This window comes from Pollicipes pollicipes, unplaced genomic scaffold, assembly GCF_011947565.3.
Source record: "Pollicipes pollicipes isolate AB1234 unplaced genomic scaffold, Ppol_2.1 Scaffold_4740;HRSCAF=5597_pilon_pilon_pilon, whole genome shotgun sequence".
In the NCBI taxonomy this organism is placed as follows: Eukaryota; Metazoa; Arthropoda; class Thecostraca; order Pollicipedomorpha; family Pollicipedidae; genus Pollicipes; species Pollicipes pollicipes.
The window spans coordinates 34185808-34205999 of NW_023596545.1; the positions used below are offsets into that span (position 1 = coordinate 34185808).

General features: G+C 49.9%; 1 protein-coding gene across 1 annotated transcript; it reads left to right on the forward strand.

Annotated features, from left to right (window-relative positions):
• The first annotated feature begins 12248 nt into the window (after positions 1–12248).
• Positions 12249–16961, forward strand: Pburs (bursicon subunit partner of burs). The gene is made up of 4 exons (XM_037221178.1): positions 12249–12273; positions 14596–14658; positions 15501–15625; positions 16441–16961. Exons 1-4 carry the CDS (start codon positions 12249–12251, stop codon positions 16597–16599), a joined length of 372 nt encoding a protein of 123 aa, XP_037077073.1. The 3' UTR covers positions 16600–16961.
• The last annotated feature ends 3231 nt before the right edge of the window (positions 16962–20192 follow it).

Genomic DNA, 20192 nt, shown 5'->3' on the forward strand with positions numbered 1-20192 from the left:
GGGTATCGCCGTGCTGGCGCGGGATCGATACAGTAAGTCGTGCCCGGCTGCTTGTCGGACGCGTTTGGGTCGCAGTTGCGATCTTGATGATGTTGTTCGAGAACAGAAATGCTCCGAGGGAGCTAAGGAGCCTCAATTAAATTTTTTGAAACGCTGGACGCTCAACGCCATTGCCGGAAGCTGCAGGACATTGCTGCCTTCAGAGTACCCAAAGAAACATCGGAACGATTCCGGTCGTTATGCGTGCGATGGTTCGCTTCGTATCGTGTGGCATGGGACATATCCTTTGCTGGTAACGTGGTTATCTAGAACCACACATGTTAGCCCCGTAAAACGATTTAACGGAATCTACACACACAGACCCCTGTGAGGAATAACGGACATTAATCATACTTTATGGCTCATAACTTCATGTGAAGTTCGTATGCTAAGAGTAGGAGAGACATCGTTTCAAAACTAACCAGAAGCTTCGAAGCATAGTCCCGGTGTCTTGGAGGGGAGCAGGGGGAAGGACAACCCTAGCGATCACATGATACAGGCATTGACAAATATCGGTACTAGGTGTAGTCATATGCCTAATTATCCCATGAAAATAAGCCAGACAAAGCTGCTCAGAGCGGTCATTGAACCACAAGTTTGACCTGTGCTGACCTGGCGGGCGTGACCTGTGCTGACCTGGCAGGCGTGACCTGTGCTGACCTGGCGGGCGTGACCTGTGCTGCCGTTCACCTGGGGCTGTTGGTCATTCCCAGTGCCGCACACCGCTGCACAGAGAGTGCCATCGTAAGCCGCCGGCCCCGGTGGTTTTATCCAGCAGCAGCGCCCCGCGGGAGGGCCGCGCCTCCCCGCAGGCAGGTACACACCATTCGCTTTACGTGACACGCGGCTGGCCGGGCACTCGGTCGGAACTGGGACGACTCGCTCTGAGAGGGTGGACGGATGCCGCGATGGCTGTTGGAGCCACGCATGCAGAGAGAGACCTCTGGGTATTCGGACAGAGCAGAGCCGATCGCGGTTTTGGGTAAGTGGCGCACGACGCTGATGTGTAAGACCGGGCTGATCTCTACGGAGGCGTATGGCGTCGTAAAACATGAGCGACTCTCCAGAGAGGGACGACATTTCCAGAATAGCTGCCAGTGGGCCGTGTCAGATGCCACAACAAATCTGATTTAGCAGTGTTCTTTCAAGGGGGCGTTGTGAGCATTTACCATACGGTCATAGCCAGCATGTGCAAAATTACATGTTAAATGGATTGGGTGACTGGACGTTTGACATACTTTTGTCCAGAGCGTGACGGAAATCTAAATTTTGCTCTATAATCGAATTATGTCTTCTCGTGTGACGAAGACTGTGGTTCAAGAGGACCACCTTCAACCTCAGGCAGGTGCCAGACAACGCAGGCAATATTGGCTCTTTTGTACCTTTCTGCTAAGCTGGCGCTCCGTCCACTTTATGGCTCAAACTACTGGCACATGTACCATCAAGCCACATGCCCTCCCCATAAGAAAATGGTAAAGATACTAGTTTGGAAAATAGGCTGATCACTGAGTAAATGGCTGAGCAAAATATATTTTCTGAATCAGGTGGCACTGGACCTACCTACCGATTGAGCTCAAAAAGATTGTCAGTGGGCAGTCCCTTTACGTTTGGTATGTCAAATGACAACCTCGATTGTCGGAGGTTGTTATGAGAGGGACATATTATAGACGAGTAGAAAGCGGTGACGAATGAGCCATTATGATCCGGCCTTCCTTTGCGCTGTCGAGCAAAACAGAGCAATGGCGAGGAAGAAAAAAACTTACGAGATTTGGCTCTATGACACTGGGACACTATGTCACCGCTACAGAGACTAACCAATAGAAGAGGTGAGTCATGTCACACCTGTTCGTAAATGCGCCAAAGGCCCGTACCAACCAGACTAGTGATACCAATCAGATCCCGACATTTTTAAGAGAAAGATCCTCCTCATCTCCGGCACCCCACGCAGTTAGAGCCCACATCGCATCAGTTCATAAGCGTTTCGCAACATTTTCAGGTTTCTTGTGCTTGACAAGCCACTTGTAGCTTTACCCACATCATCAATATATATATATATATATATATATATATATATATATATATATACGACACGACGGCACATCACATTATATTTAATCCGTTTATGACCATTTCATGCCTTTGTACACACATCGACGCCTGAGGCTGATCGCATACGCGTTTTGCTCAATGGCTCTTAACTACGGCAAACTGACAGGTCGTCCGTTGTACATGGGTCCATGGGATAATTTCAGTTCATGAGAACACTGAGTGGGTGCTGCGGCCTCTCTGTTGCTCTGCCTCGGTGTGTGGTCGTCTTTCTACGTTACAATGCCTGAGCGTGTGCTGGGGTCCCTCTGTTACCCTGCCTGAGTGTGTGCTGGAGTACCTCTGTTACCCTGCCTAAGTGTGTGCTGGAGTACCTCTGTTACCCTACCCGTGTGTGTGCTCGAACCCATCTGTTACCCTGCCTGAGTATGTACTGGGGTTCCTCCGTTGCTCTGCCTGAGTGTGTGGTCGTTTTTCTACGTTCTAATTCCAGAGTATGAGCTCGTGTCGCTCTGCTCCTTGCCTGAGTACACGTTCGAATCCCCTGTTCCCGGCGTGAGCGAAGGCCAGGGGTCCTGTTCCCTGCCTCAGTGTTTGCTTAGATCTCTCTGTTGCCCTGCTAAATGTTTGCTCGAATAGATCTCTTTGTTACCCTGCCTGAATTGTGCAGGGGTCCTTCTGTTCCCCTGGTGATTGTGCGCTCGGACTCTTCTATTTCCCTACGTGAATGTGTTCTCGAAACGTATACCGTCTTACTGCCTACCGTCTCACTGTATACCGTCTCGCTGCCTGCATGTGTGCTCGGTGCCCGTCTATTCCCCTGTCTGTGTGGGTGATGAATTCCTCTGTTCCCCTCCCTCAGCGTTGTGCATAGGATCGTCTGTTACCCCGCATGATTGGGTGCCCGCTGCCCACCTGTTCTCCCGTTCCCCCATTCCTCCTGTTTCCAAGACTTTGAGTTGGATTTCGACACTCCTTTGTTTCCACGGCTTTTCACGCCGGATTGACAGTTCCAGGACAGGGAGGTTCCTGCATCGCTGCTTCTTGTAACCTTTAGGGATGGATTGTCTGTATTACCTGGGTTCGTTGATAAACGTAACGCGAGTGTAAATCAAGCAAATGCGATTCCATTAAATACAAACGATTGACGGTAGTGAAAAGCATTCTCATTTCCTTTACACGAATGAGTTGCGACGCATGATCCGCCTGGAGTTAGTATTGATTGTGGTGCATTAGCCTGACGACGAAAGATGGCGTTTCTATACCAACTAATCGCAAACACTTAAAGGTTATCGTCTTAATCAAAAGCTCGTACGCTTTTATGTCCAATTACCTGATACTGCCTTCGAGCTTTTTTAACGCGCGCCCAGGTGGCCGGTTGAATACCCTTCGCTCGGGTAGAGGGCAATTTGCCCTCGTAAGAGCTCAAAAACTGAGAAAGTTAGATACACTAAATTCCCAGAATGTGTTGGCATGTACGTGAGCTCTTGTCAAATTCTAAGACCCCTAGGTCATAATCTTCGGATAAAACAAGGTCAAATGAGTTCAAACTCCAGATTAGTGTCGACCTTCTGCCCCGGACCTTCTCATGCAGTCACTGAAAACCTAGACAACTGCTTTAACCAAATGTTTAGTGATGCTCAGTTAAGGTCAGTGACCTTGTTTGACATTTCGAAGGTCATGGTGACCAAAATCATACAAGGCTACTTTGATTTTTCCATTTGAACAAGCGTCAAGGATTACGCCAGTCAGTATGGTCCTAAAAATAAAATGTTGACCTGGGTCATTTTAGGTCAGTGACCTATTCTGACTTTTGTGAAGTCCATGGAAGGTGTATAATGGGGCTTCTGGTATCAACAAATCAACAATGAGCACCAAAAACTATGGTATGCAGCAAGCTCTTCAGTAATAAAACAGGTTGGCTTGGACCTTGGTCCGACCTTCATACTTGACCCTACCTCAATTCAAATTGCTAATTCAATTGCTGTGTTACCTCAGAAACTATCTAAAAAATGAGTGACTTCGTCTTATCTTCCGCTTTTACACCAGATTGAACGATTCCCTAGAAATTGCTTTCGTTGAATGCATGGCCTGACTTTGACCAGCCGTAGGTAAAAAACCTTTCAAGCTGCATCTAATTTTTTATACCAAGCGATCTGCTCTTAAATTGTCTACATCCATGCAAAATTTGGCCAGTTGGAAATCATTCCGAAAAAAACCTTTAAGCGGCCAAATTGACCCTCCACCCGAGCGCATACTAGTTCATTTATAATTGGCTGCAGGTGTATGTACACATTATTATGTTTTTGGTTGTTGATGAAGTCGGTATTAGCTAAGCACTCATTGTTGCGTTCACACTAGCACCGCCACCCGGATTGCAACATGGGATCATATTTCCTTAGTCTGTTAGCCGAGTGGAACCGATTTGCATGGCACCACGCAACGGCTTTACACCGCTGCTTGTAACCAAGGTTTTCATTTATTGCGGCGGAGCATGAACGCCTGTGCTGAAAATTCAAAGCACGGCGGAGGTCACCTACCAAATGTGAGGTCCAGCCTGCTATCCAAAGGGCCATCGGCACGATCAGCCAGCGTTGTAAGGTAAACTTTCACGTGTTGTGCCCTGCAGAGGTGTCAGGCTGCTTACGGCACGTTCGCATTAAAATGACCAAGGATAAACTATCTCTGGATACTAGCTTTACTACATAGAAAGCTTATTGCTGAAGGAATGCAAGTGAAACACACTCTTCTTGTGCAACCGCACGAAACCTGTGATTGCGTATCGTAGTCTTTCATCCCGTTGTTGAGCTGAGGACACTGCAGAGCAATGACATAAAGCACTTTATAATACCACAACGCGAGAGTGCTAAGTAAAGCGTTGTCTTTAGTATATATATATATATATATATATATATATATATATATGTATATATAGATATCAATGGTAACATATACATATATAATGCATTATATATATAATATATATATATATATATATATATTTTTACATATACAAATACTCATGTTTACAATATTGTATATATAAATATTATATAGATATAGTATAATATATATATATATACTAATATATATAATATATATATATTATGATTATGGCCTCGCCCTCATAAGAGGATCAACTCGGTGACCTCCAGCATTAGTGTCTTCTAAGGATACCTCTCCGGCATTCCGTGCAATGCGCGCTCAAATTTTCGATGACCTTCTGAGGCATTCATGCGCGTATTTTAGCGCTTAACCGTCCTTCCAGTGTTTTTGGCTTGAGCAGCCGTAGTTTGAGCAGCCACGATTTTTTTATGAGCACTGCCGAGCAGTCTACGGCCGGGCTGTGTGACCCAAGGCCGGGTGCGACCGGGGTCGTAACCGACGATTGTCGCGGACCGCGCGAGGCGGGCCGGCACTGCTACATAACAGGCACCTTCATGTGAAATGCTTGCTCTAAGCGAGTGAAGCTGCATGCCACTGTACTCATAAATGTTATAGGAAATACGCTTATTTAGGGCTATGTCGTTACAAGGCAGGGTTTTGTGTATATAAGCGTGCAGATCTGAAGAGGAAAAATCAGGGGAATTTGTTCTTTGCCTTGGCCTCATGGGGCGGATTTTTAACTTAGCAACATCCAACTTGCTACTAATCACGAGATACTGCAGAGACCAATCCAATGGCTTTTTCCACCAGGCTCTATCTTACCTAGTTCCGAAACAGCAGCGGGGGGGGGCGCATCGCCCCCCTTCCCCTATTAGCCCGTGTTATGAAAACGGCGAATAAAGATAAGGGTTAAGTATAATTAAGTAAATGAAGTATAATAAAATATAATTAAGTATAATTGCGGTGTGGTCATATGTTATGAAAACTAATCAAAGGTATTCTAAAACAGATCCTTTTACACTGTTTTTACTCGGATATGAGAGCCAGGTTATTGTATGTAATATGTTATTGTAGGTATACACAAGGAAAGTACGTTGCCTAACATTAAGACCATGCCTATCCTAACCTAATTCAGCGCACACTTACCAAACATTGATCACCTGCAGGCACATGGTGAGGCCAAAGTTGTACAGAAACGTGCAAAGAACGAGTCATTGGCGACGTGCAGTGTTTCAGAACAGTATAAATCAGGATGTCGTGGCACGGCTTCCCACGTATTTAAATAAGGAAACAGCTGATACATGAACGCTTCTGTGGGAAAAGTACGTAGCCATTTACAGGTAGGCCTTGGCTGTGCCTTCTTAAATCACGCAGTTGTTGGTAGGTCTCGTCCCTCCATAAACGCAGCAGCACAGGCGGTCCGCCAGGCGTGTGGCCAGAATCTGCAGGCGTAGACTATCCCGCATTGCACATATGCACTGCTGGACAGCCTACATCGACGACTGCACTGGGAGTGTTCGCAGCGACCCGGCCATGGTGATATGAGATTTAACACGCGCCCGGGTGGCCGGCGAGATACCCTTCGCTCAGGTGGGGCGGGGGGTCAGTTTGACCCCCCTGAGATCTCGGGAACTAAGAAATCCAGACCCACCAAATTTTAAAGGATTTCTTGACCTGTACGTGAGCTCACATAAGTCAAGGTTTGAGCTTCCTAGGTCATAATCTTTAGGTCAAATAAGGTCAAAGAAGGTCAAATTCCAGGTTGGTCTGTTAAGTGATCCCATAACCTAGGCAACTGTTTCTAAGTAAAAGGTCACAAGCCCCTCGGAGGTCAGTGACTGTTTTACCCTTTGAAGGTCATGGCGACCAAAATCATACAAGACTGCTCTGAGTTTTGCATTTGAATAAGCGACAAAGATTACGCTAGGCAGCATGTTCTGAAAACAAAATGTCGACCCAGGTCATCCTAGGTCAATGACCTGTTCTGACCTCAAATAAGTCAATGGAAGATGCTTAATGCCGTTCCTGCTGTCAATAAATTCAAAATGAGCACTACAAACCATCCCATACAGCAAGCCCTAGAGTAATAAATCAGGTCGGTTTTGACTTTGGTCTGACCTTCATACCTGACCTTCGGTCGATGTAATTTGCTCATTCAATTTTTGTGGTGTGTAAGAAAGCATCTCAGACATGTATGGTTTCGTCAAACACTCCATTATTGTATCAGATCGAACGATTCCTTTGAAATTGCCTTCGTTGGAACCATGGCCTGACTTTGACCTGCCATGGGTTAGCGACCTCACAAGGTACATCCAAATTTGTTATGTCAAACGATTCTCTATTCAATTGTCTACAGGTTTGCAAAATTTGGCGCGGCTACTCCGCGCCGTTCGGTAATCATTCCGGAAAATACTTTAAGGGGGGTCAATTTGACCCCCAAGCGCATGTTAAAGGAAATGTTCCACATTTTAAGATATCGAGATAAGTATCAGGCATGAGGGAAAATCTTACTTGTAACTATTAGTAAGCTTTCAAGGTTCAAAAACAACCCTAGGTGGTAAAATTTCAAAGTTTGTAAAAATACCCTCCATTACGCCATTGTTTGATGGCGTCATGGAATGGTTTTGTGACGACAGCAATACCTGGCAGCATCTGGTAGCCAGACCTAAAGAATACCTCGACACGCACGAAAGCTGACGCCAATCGGCCATTCTCGTCGCGGGTGCTGCGTTGCGTGGCGGATTAGCTGTGAATGGCTTGTCTGTGGATTTTTTGTCTGGTCGTAAGAGAAGCTTTAGTGGGCTGTTTGGCATGTGCAGCGTAGCGATCGCCAGCTTTTGGGGCAGATTACTAATATCAAAGCACGACATGCTGAGAAGACTGTCATATAGCGTCATGAATCTTTTGCCGAAACCTGCCAAGGACTGTTGAAAAGGCCAATATTTATTGTTGACTTATCGTTGCCTGCAAGGCTGCAGTCCTGACATTGATATCATGTGATGTGCACAACGGTTTTTGTCTTGATTATTTGTAACTGGAAATGCAGTTGCATACAAAAATTAATAAATCTGTAACGTTACTCTGAACTGATTGCCAAAGCATTGCTATTTCTGCGGTGGAGATGGTAATGTTGAGCTACCAAGAATATTTTTCTTGTGTTGGGATTATTGATGCAATTACTAGTTAACCCTGATATAACCATTGTGGAGCAACAGCATTCTCGCAGGTGATCGTCCTTTGGCGTTGTGAAATCAGTCATTACCAGTCATAAATTATAAGTTGTCATCTCATAGGCTTGACATAGAGTAGTCATCCAATGTGCTACATTGTGTAATGGCACGGGTCAACAGGGTCATCGTGGCACTATTTCAGTGCTGTACTGTGGCATGGCATAATGAACAATGGTATAGTTTTGTACTGCAATCCCTGCTGCTTACATAATAAATTTCATCATGAAAAGATGGGTTAAACATGCATTCTTGTATTGACTCCGCATCTAATACATGAGTGACCAAAACACGTGATACCATGCACAAATCACTTTCAGCAAAGCACACAATAAGTGGAATCACTTACTCCTAGCCTGTTTTAGGAATCCACAAAATATAGATGACATGAGATGCAAACATGTATTCTGCTTCCACATCCATGGAACATGCAGACATCAGGCTGCTCCACTAAAAAATGTGGTTCACACAAGAAGTAGCACATGTATAACAAGAAAATATTACAATGGAACTACAACCCTGCTGACCTTGCACAAGACTGGAAACATGACAAGTGCATGTAGTCATGGTTAGATGGGCAGAATGCAAGGAAGGGATGGTGCTGCCAGTGCACACTAGGTTCATGATAAAAATATTGTTAAGTGCTATCCAAGAAACCAATATCAATACTTTTCCACCTTTCCCAGCACTGAGCATCTCACGCAGGTTGCAGTGACCGACAATGATGACGCACAAGCAATGCTTGCCTGCACACAAAATTTGTTAAGACAGTGGTATGTCATCTATAATAATGCAGTACTATTTGTCAGAATTCTTAAGGGAAATAATATTGCAGGGCTGTATCATGCAAGCTTACACCAAACATGTGCATTAATGAGCTGCACGGACCCGCCCGTAGGGCCAAAATAAATTGTTAATGCGATGGCATGGAATGGATTTATTACATGCTGCAATATCTCAATAGGCTCGAAATGTTGGCAAGATCATAATGAAGCAGCAACTTGCCTTTGAACACTCCTGCAGCATGGGTGCTAGTGTTTCTTTCGGTTTGCCCACATCACTACTTTGTCATGTTTAAACGCAAATCTAAAGATAGAGGCAGGTATCAATCTAGCACATTTTTTTGGCGTCATTAGATTTAATGAATACCAAAACAATGCTCTCTCTCAGAAGAACAAACCTCGCACGCACACCCACCATCATATCAAGATTAATACAAGCCGATGGCACTTACCACCAGTGATCACACCCATTTCAAGCGCCTGATTCACACTCTAATCACACTTCAATGTGAAATAGGTGTAATCCCACTCCTGCATCACCCGCGGGACTATCAAATTGCGGGTTTTCTCGCAATTTCCGCACAGGATTTTGGTTATAACACCGCATTTCACCGTGAGCTCACTTCAAAACGAAGTCCCAGGGGTTCATGGTAATACAGTTCAAAAGGTTGTACTTGGCGGACATCATTTCTTCGTTAAGATTTAAATTTGCTTTGCAATATGTGTAAGTAAAATAGAAATTTAAAATTGCCGTAATATTTCCCTAGTTTTATAAGGCTTTGCTAGCCCATAAACCCATGCAAGGTTCTTTGCTCCGGTACACAAGGCGCCGACCGAGCTGTCTGTAAGAAACACTCTAGCAGAGGAAAAAACGCCAGCGGGGGAAGCAAGGCAGATTTGCTGTCGCATGTTCTTTTTCAAAACATTCGGGAGAGTGCTGTTTTTTTCGTTGCTTTACTTTTTTGCAGCAGTGGCGTTCTCTTTTTATAATATTAACCTATGGTCTAGAAATCAGGAAAAATGCCCATTGGCGACGCTTGTCACACAATCCGAAAGTGCTCACGCTTACGTTCGCGACACACATTCAGCAGCGAAATCTTACTAACAGCCAATCACCTTCCGCAGATTGCATCATACGTGCGCATCATTGCCCTTGCGAATGTATCAGCGGCCACGCTGCTTGGACCATAAGCAGACAACAGCCTGCAATATAACGGCAATTGTATGACGTTTCTATGACGGCATCAATGCAAATGTGACTTTGAAGTAGCCTCCCAATAAACCTGTTTGTAGTTTTGCGGGCGTGTAACTCACGAACCAGAGGGTTCGGGTCTTAAAAAGGCCTTGGCCGTGAACTGCATCAAAAGGTCCTCAAGATGGCTACTTCAGCTCAAACCCCATATGAAGGTGGAACATTCCCTTTAAGGGCGCTTAGACAGCAGCAGTCAGTTGTGCCTGATGACAAAGAATCCATACCGTGACGTCAGCCAGCCAGCCAACGTCACACCCCATGGATTCTGCGCCTTAATTTGTCCGCAGAAGACCGGACGCCGAAGATTCTACGTGACGACACGTAAATTATTTCGGAAGCGCAGAATCTTCTTCGGTTACTTTATCGAAGCGTGACTGAAAAAGCGCAACAGGTTCATTTATAAGCAAGTAAATTTGTGCGGCTGGGGCCGGCGACGAGTGAGGGAAAGGCGTGATATGCATTACAAACAGCAAAATGCAGTCCTCATTGTTAGATGCATGCGCAGTACATGTGAACGTAAATGCGAGTGTCTCACATGGGCAGTTATATTATCACAAAGTCACCAAGATGTTAACAGAAAAGTTGATGCACTACAGTCACATCAGGCAAAGATCTTACGTGACGTCAGGTAGACCAGGACGTTATTGGTGTGCTGCGAATGCTCCCTTAGAGCTGCCCCCGTCCGAATAAGGTAGCGGCGGTAGACAGACACCTGTGTGCTCATAAAAGCATGCCCCTCCTTCTGTGCAGAAGAGGCAATCCCACTTATCCTCCAATGAGGAAAAGGTACAGAATGCATTCCTACACGAAGAGCGATATGACGTTAGGTAGGATGTTATCAGGGCGGGGGGGGGGGACACGATGAGCAATGTTCCACCATGATCTTTTGAAGCACCCGTCGTATGAGAATGGGAATGAGATAAAAAAATGATCATGTTTAAACCATTCTCATGTTCAGATCATTCTCATTCTCTCAGCATCCGTCAATGAGAGCAAAAATCGTACGCTGAACTGACAAGCTAAACGAGAACTTGGTACGGGTGACTCCGTAAGTCGTAGGTGATGTTCTAGCTATTTGTGCCTCTTGAGCCTTCGTGTATGCTGCTTGGGTAGTTGTCTCTCCGTTTTCCATCAAAACTGCCTCTCTCCTGTAACTCCAGTCTACCCTTTTCTGTACAAAAATAATTTTGAGCGTGTTGTTTTGAAACTATTTGCATCCAGATCATTGAGCTATGCTTTAACATCATCCCTGCTATCATCCTTCACATTATTAGCACCTGTCCCAAAACCTGGGTATCTTGAACCATGGAAACATTCCCTATCTTGCTCCACACATGATCCACCGTAGCCCTTCGAAGTGATCAGCTCTTGGTCCTATTCCATCGTTCTTGCCTTTCTCACGCTTGAAGAAAGGAACCGGGTCGGCGGCAGTTTTACTCATATAGGACTAAAAACCACACTTTCTCATCTTTCAGCACGGTCTCCGCCCGTATCTTTCCGCAGGAGCCGCGCTTCTTACCGTATTTGACCACCTCCTCTGCAGCGTCGACCGTCAGGACCACGCCGTTCTCTTTCCCATTGATCTGTCCAGGTGCTTCGACGTGATGAACCAAGCAAAGTTCTTTACCAAGCGGAAACTTACGCAACTGACCCGATCTGGTGCTCTCGGTTCTGCTTCGTGGCCACGCTCAGTTGACTTGTACCGCTGACGGGCGCAGCAACCAGCACCTGTCCACATCTCCGAGCAGTCCCATTAGATATTCAGACGTTCGTTACTTAACACTCTCCTGTTCTATATCTTTGCCAATGATCTTTCCCTTCAGCCCCCTGAGGCGCACGTGGTACAGTACGCTGACGGTAGGTTTTGCTCTCTGGAACAGGGCCGTTTTCGTCAGCCCATTGCTACGATGAAGCAGTCAATAAGATGGTTAGACGCCTGATTTCACTACACGGTTTGAAAGTCAGCACAAGGGAAACTGAACTCGTGCTTTTGGCTCCCGTTAAAATTACCACCACATGACCTCCAACTTCATACGGCTTCGTAAGGTTGAGGATGCTGTACACGAGAACCCCACTGCGAAAAAATACATACTTTTCGACAAAGCTATCAGCGTAGGCTCTCGCGCACCTGCTCACGTGAAAGCATTTCAAGAAGTTCGAAAAGTAGGTATTCTCATCGGCTCAGCTCGCATGCGTCATTACATCCGCTCCCCTCACACCACACCCCGTCATTTAAGTAGAGCAATCCGAGTTCGATAGTCGATGCTGGCCAAAAGTTTGACGTACCATGCAAAGCCAACGCCATGCCATTTTCACCGAGGACAAAACCCTGTGACAGAAAGCTGTAGAGCCGCACAACGTTAAAGGCACACTGATGTGAAATATGGCCTGAGCATCACGAGATCCTGCCACAAGCGGGGTATTTATTTTGGCGACTGTTCCGTTTGGCCTCGGCAAACTGTCCCCACGGGCAATCGCGTGGACCTCCACATTACAGTGGACGACCCAATGTGGACGGATACTTGCCCGTGGACGGTCGGGTGTTTGGCACTTCTTTGCGGCGGACGATCGGGTGGATCAATGACTGACGTGTTGTGGTGGGGTACGCCAAACCTTTTCCTAAGAATTCAAAGCAAAGGCACGGACCGGTGCCCGGCAGTGCGTAGCCGGGTAGGCGAAAATCTTACGGCGGGCGGTCTGGTGCGGGCTGACACCTGACGTTGGAAAGGCGGGTGAGAACCGATATCGACATGATACTGTGGAGTGTGGACCGTCCTCCGGTGGTTGACAGTTACCTGTGGTCATCTGTAGACCGTGCCCTGGCGGAGGACAGCCATCTGTAGACCGTGCCCCTGGCGGAGGACAGTCATCTGTAGACCGTGCCCCTGGCGGAGGACAGCCACCTGTGAACCGTGCCCCTGGCGGAGGACAGTCACCTGTGAACCGTCCCCTGGCGGAGGACAGCCACCTGTGAACCGTCCCCTGGCGGAGGACAGTCACCTGTGGACCGTCCCCTGGCGGAGGACAGGCACCCGTGAACCGTCCCCTGGCGGAGGACAGTCACCTGTGGACCGTCCCCTGGCGGTGGACAGTCACCTGTGAACCGTCCCCTGGCGGTGGACAGGCACCTGTGAACCGTCCCCTGGCGGTGGACAGTCACCTGTGAACCGTCCCCTGGCGGAGGACAGTCATCTGTGAACCGTCCCCTGGCGGAGGACAGTCACCTGTGGACCGTCCCCTGGCGGTGGACAGCCACCTGTGAACCGCCGCCCTGGCGGTGGACAGCCACTGTGGACCGTCCCCTGGCGGAGGACAGCCACCTGTGAACCGTCCCCTGGCGGAGGACAGTCACCTGTGAACCGTCCCCTGGCGGAGGACAGCCACCTGTGAACCGTCCCCTGGCGGAGGACAGTCACCTGTGAACCGTCCCCTGGCGGTGGACAGTCACCTGTGAACCGTCCCCTGGCGGTGGACAGTCCTGTGAACCGTCCCCTGGCGGTGGACAGTCACCTGTGAACCGTCCCCTGGCGGTGGACAGCCACCTGTGAACCGTCCCCTGGCGGTGGACAGTCACCTGTGAACCGTCCCCTGGCGGTGGACAGTCACCTGTGAACCGTCCCCTGGCGGTGGACAGCCACCTGTGAACCGTCCCCTGGGGTGGACAGCACCGTGAACCGTCCCCTGGCGGAGGACAGTCACCTGTGAACCGTCCCCTGGCGGTGGACAGTCACCTGTGAACCGTCCCCTGGCGGTGGACAGTCACCTGTGAACCGTCCCCTGGCGGTGGACAGTCACCTGTGAACCGTCCCCTGGCGGTGGACAGTCACCTGTGAACCGTCCCCTGGCGGTGGACAGTCACCTGTGAACCGTCCCCTGGCGGTGGACAGTCACCTGTGAACCGTCCCCTGGCGGTGGACAGTCACCTGTAGACCGTCCCCTGGCGGTGGACAGTCACCTGGTGAACCATCTCCTCGGCGGTGGACAGTACCTGAACCGTCCCCTGGCGGTGGACAGTCATCTGTGGACCGTCCCCTGGCGGTGGACGACCCGGCATGACCCGACACCGGCGGCTGACGGCCGGCGTTGTCGCTAGCCGCCCGGCAGCCGGCGCCGGCCGTCCGCAGCTGGACGGCGATGAGGCCGGCGTGTCGGGCGGCCGGGGGTCGGCCGGGCGCCCCGCCGCCGTCGCCGCGCCGCTGCATTAGCGGCCGGTGGGCGGCCGGCGCCCCGGCGGGCGGCCGATCGCACCTAGCCGGGCCGGCCGGCCGGAACGCTCAGTCGCTCGCCAGCCGCGTCATGGCTCGCTCCACCGCCCGCTCGTCGCTGGCAGCGCTGGCGCTGGTGCTGGTGCTGGCGGCGCCGCGGCCCGGCCGCGCCGGCCGCGTTCAGTGCGAGACCATCCCGTCCACGATCCACATCACCAAGGGTGAGTGTGGACACGGAGGGTGCCTGGGAAGAGAGGGGACCTGGACGCTGCGAGAAGGGTGGACTATTGACTCAGCTTCGCCGGCAGGTGTAGACAGTTACGCCATGGAACCGGTAGAACGGACGTCCGGTAACAACAGAGCTACATGATTACACATGTTGTAATGTAAACACTCGGCATGCCTGTTATTAGCTTGTCACATCTTCTCGCATGGTATATAACGCATTTGCCAGCGGCACATCCACAGCCAGCACTTGCTGGCAGCATTGACAAGCTGTTTCCTCCATTTCACTACATTTGCGGTGGTACGCCTATATAACGGCAGCGAAAATTGCATCCCTTGGATGAATGTAGCCCATCCTTGCTGCTGGACACATATTAACTTGGTTCAATCATCTCTAGAAGCATTCCGTCTCCTGTTGATGTAGGAGACTTTCGGCTTTTTGGAGCAAATACCTGCCGATTCTCCTCACGGACGAGTTCTGCTCCTCTGGACACCTGGAGCTGGAAAGGTAACCGCTCCCCGGTCTCCCCAGACGAGTTCAGCTCCTCTGGCCAGCTGGAGCTGGAAAGGTAACCGCTTCGCCGGTCTCCCCAGACGAGTTCAGCTCCTCCGGCCAGCTGGAGCTGGAAAGGTAACCGCTCCCCGGTCTCCCCAGACGAGTTCAGCTCCTCCGGCCAGCTGGAGCTGGAAAGGTAACCGCTCCCCGGTCTCCCCAGACGAGTTTAGCTCCTCCGGCCAGCTGGAGCTGGAAAGGTAACCGCTCCCCGGTCTCCCCAGACGAGTTCAGCTCCTCCGGCCAGCTGGAGCTGGAGAGGTAACCGCTCCCCGGTCTCCCCAGACGAGTTCAGCTCCTCCGGCCAGCTGGAGCGCACCTGCGAGGGCGACATACCGGTGAACAAGTGCGAGGGCACCTGCAGCTCCCAGGTGCAGCCCTCCGTCATCTCGCCGTCCGGATTCAATAAGGTACGTCCGTCACGCGCCGCGGCCGGCACCGAGCTCGCACCACGCGCTGTTTGTGTGCTGTAAACTGGGCCGTGTCATTGGGCGGAAACGACTAGCAGTGCTCCGTGGTCTCTGTTTAAGAATTGCATCGCCCAGAGTTGCCAGGTCACGTTCCAGAAACTAGTGCAGTCATGCACTAATGGAGAACGCGTTTTTGCTAACCGTGTCTCACAGGTCGCGAGGTCCGTTCATCATTGTTTGAATACGGATTGCCATAGATCATATTTTGTTTATCTGTATACAGCTATAGCGATAAACACGTTTAACACTCTCTGATATTGACATGCTACGCATGTATGGCCACATGCGATCTTAATTTGTTTCTTGAATGTCGTAAATAAAATGCACCGGACACCAGAATGCAACTCAGCTTTCGCAAGAAAACTAATTTATCGCTACTGATTGTGAACAAGACACAGTTCACGAGACACCGTGAGCAAGACACAAAATTTGTTTCGCATTGCCTAACGTACTTTGTACGCTCATTCTTAGTACAAGCGTGTATGTGAAGCACTGGCGCGTGTAGCAATTGGATACGATTAAGCTTTGGAGTGGGGCATGGTTTTGCCTCGAGTGCAAATATTAGTCACCAGTGGCACTAGTAACATGGTTATTACGTTAATGACGGCGTCGTATACCTTGCAAAGCAAAATTCACCCGGGAAGCTCCTTGAAGTAGCAAGCATGCCCAATGCGTAACATATTCGGAGTCGCAGGTCTCATCCCTGCCAGCGCGCCTCATCCCTGTTGCGTACCCCCGTCTGGCGCTGTCGGCAGGAGTGCAGCTGCTGCAAGGAGACGGGCCTGCGGGTGCGCCAGATCACGCTCTCGCACTGCTACAACCCGGACGGCCAGCGCATCTCGGGTGACCGCGGCCAGCTGACTGTGAAGCTGCGGGAGCCCGCCGACTGCCGCTGCTCGCGCTGCGAGGGCTGAGCTCCGCGGCAGCTGCCGGCTTTCCCGGGCCCGGCCGCGGACCGGCCGCGACTCCGCAGGGACCACGCCCCACCCGAGCCGCCCCACGCGGCCCGTGGCGCGTGCTGCGTCACGGTGCCGATGGCTCGTTGTCTGGGTGGTCGGCCTGCCGTCGGCGTTGTCCCGTGTCCTGTCTGATGCGTGTTGGTCGGGCCAAGTGGCTGCGTGGAAACGCCTAACGTGATGACTTTGAGGAGGGGATTTGCTTCGCCACTTTTGTACATGTCAGTGTTGTTATGCGAGTGTATACCAAGCTATGCATGCGCGCAACACATAGGCCAACATCTTCGTAAATAAAATGCTGTTGAGAGGCGAACGCCGAATGTTTGAGCAGACTGTTCCTCGTATCGTCACGAACAGCTAGAAGTCAGCGTAAACAAATAGCTGTTCGACTTGCTTTTGGCGTCCACCACGAGCAGCCAGCGGACGATGAGCTTCAAATAGTCTGTTTTTGTACGACTTCCAGCCGTGCGGCGCCTGTATCTCAGCGGGAGCGGCATCTAGCGCATAAAAACCTCACAGCATGACTGTGTTTGCCTAGCGCGCGTAGTAGTGCGAAGTGCTCTTAAACACTCACAAACATCTCGGAAGTCAATGGATATTTCACATCTGAAGCCCTAAGTTTATGGGAGAAGAAGCTGTGCTTTTCCTTCAGGTATTTTGCCGATGTCGAGACGTTTGCAAACTTATTTACCACATCAAGTAACTAAAAGCAACTTGACCAGTAGCGGAATACAGGTAAACGAATGACGATAAAAGCCTTAATCTTGTCATTGTTCTATATATTATAGTTGAAAAACTGTCATACGGTTATAGTTTGATGGAACAATTGAGACGAGCTGGAGGAAGGGCAGGCACGACCCAACAGAGAAGGCCGGTCGACCGGAGGATAGCGGGATAAAGTGGAGTTAAAACAATAGCGTTCGCCAGTCATGACGGTTTGAAAAGGAGGCATCATTAACAGATATTTCGAAATCCACACGTAATTTCTTGGCTGTTTGACAGATTTGTCATCAGTATAGAATTCGTGGACTATTTCCTTTTCGCTGATATACGTGCCTCATTCTGTTCGAAACATAATTGGCTCTTGTCCATCGTATATGAAGGCGGGTTGTTACGCAGCGTTCCAACCATCAAACTGGTATATAGCGTACTCGTTAATATCCACACACGAGCAGCGTATGCATCACAGACACGCAAAACTAGGAGCTTCCCGGACTTATTTTCCAAGCAGGCACCAATCAATGACACTTAATAAAATCAAACCAAGCTTGCGATCACAAGCATGATCGTCACGTCTGTGGGACGTTGACTTAACCATTGGCCACTGATGACCCGAATATCATCGCAACTCCACCTCACCCGCTCGTAATGTTAATGCTAGGTCGGGCAATGGCAGGCCTACCCATGCAAGTTTTGTGTGACCGGTCGATAGCGTGCCAACGATAACATCGTTATGGCAAGGCTGCGCCTTTCTTGCACAAGTAAAAGCATTTTAAATTGGACGCCGTAGCCATGCCAATTACCGCTCCAGCCGGTCCGCCAGCACTGAGATGTACGTTGTGGGTGCGTCGACGGTAAGGAAATCGATGCTAAACTTGGGCGAGCGATTTGTACAGGTAGTTGACAGGCCGGTGCCATTTCTAACGAACGCCCACACCTGCAATCCCCTAGTTTGATTATAAATATTGTTCCCGAGTCCCCATATTATGATCGCCACTCTTAGAGGGGGAGGGCGTCACGTATTTTTAATTAGGGAGTAGGCTTTGTAAGGCTGTCTCCTGGGAAAATAGGGACCACCTCACGGGTGGCCTCCTTGGTAGCGTCGCGTTAAGGGGGAGGGGCACCGACGATAGATGCTCTTTGTCAAACTGTTGCATGCATCATATCCAAGTAATTCAACGTTCATTTCAAAAACACAATGTCTAATGTCAATGTCTAATGTCAATGTCTAATGCCAATGTCTAATTGCCCAGCAAAGCGTCTCGGTAGCCTAAAACAAGGTCTCCTGATGCACAAGCGAACCTCCTAACCCGGAACGAAACGATTCCGATCAACGAAGGGGGGCTTCAAATCTAGCCAAGGGGTCTCGTTTTCGCAAAACAGGGTGTTCTCGTTCGGAACCGTGACTGCCTGATGTATAAAAGGGGCTTCAAGTTCCAGAAATGGTGCTTTCTGAATGTAGAGAGTGCCTCCTAATCTAGAAGAGAGCCTCCTCGTTTATAACGGGGCCTCCCGAGCTAGCAAAGGGGCTTCCTTACCTCCTTACCATGGACACCCTTTAACACCATGGCACCCACGGAACCCCGTTCCTACTCCCCCGATTGTACCCATCAAACTAAAAACGTGCCTCATTTGACTCGGGGCGAGCTCGTAGTGGCATAAATCAGCACATTATCAACTATCAGCGTAAATAATTGGCAGCGTAGTGCATCATTCATGAGGTTAATCAATGAAGCATTTAAGCGCTAACTAAAAACGAGTATATGACTCGGAAATTCGCCAACGCCGGGCTGGCCCGACCGTGCGACCTCAGACAATGGAATCGGTGAAGCCAAGATGTGTTTACTGATATATCGACCTAAACCGACATATTAAAAGAACGCAAATGTTTTGATTGCATATGACTTGCCGCTGGTTTGTCTAAGCGTCTATTTTATAGCACAATCTCATTAATTCTGGCTTGAACAACAGACCGGTCTGAGACCCACAGCGGCCAATGCATGGTTTCTGCACGTCGCACGAATACCTGGCAGCCCATACCAGCCGGTGGCTGCTCGGCAGTTAGGTGCATTTGGGGCTCCAGAAACAAGGAAAACAGAAAGTCCCGCCGACGGGCGCGTCTTCCACCTGTTGCTATCCAAGTGATTCAAGGGCCGGTGAGATGCGTTCTCCTCCGCGTGTTCTTGTGACCAGCTACGCGGCGAAGATCGCCCGCCTCTGCGCTCGGCATGAGCCCTGAGCTCGATTCCAGATTCAGCAACGCTGACGATGGTGTCATCTCCACCTGAGGTCAGATCTTCCGTTGTACGGATGTCGCGGTCTTTCACCCAGCGCCAGAGCCCCTGTTTGTTTAGTAAGTGAGCACGACACGGAAACCCACGTCTCCCTCGGGTGGGGAAACTTTTGCACTGCTACTGCGGCGTTGCTGGTATGATCGATAGACCTCTGGTTCGCCATGACCGACAGACTTCCCAGCGCCCGTTCGTCTGGCACGAGAGCACTGCATGGGAAGTCGCGTCTTCCCCGGGTGAAGAGGTTCACAACGCTGCTGCGGTGTCGCTGGTGCCAAGCTGCCGTCGCTCTGGCGTCCTCACAGACCGGGCTGGTCTCGTAGCGCTCTTCCCCAGCCGACGCGAGCTCCGAGTCGTCATACAGTCACGGACACGCTGACCGGCGTCTCGCCACCGAAGGAGCGAGCAGCGTCTGTCCACCGGGGTGTGCCAGAGGGCCGCGGGCACCGCCAGCTTCCCGTCGCTCGCAGGAACTATGTGCGGCCGCCCCCAGCCACCAGGCAGGAAGTCTGAGGGGCTCACAGGCTGTTGAAGCTTCCC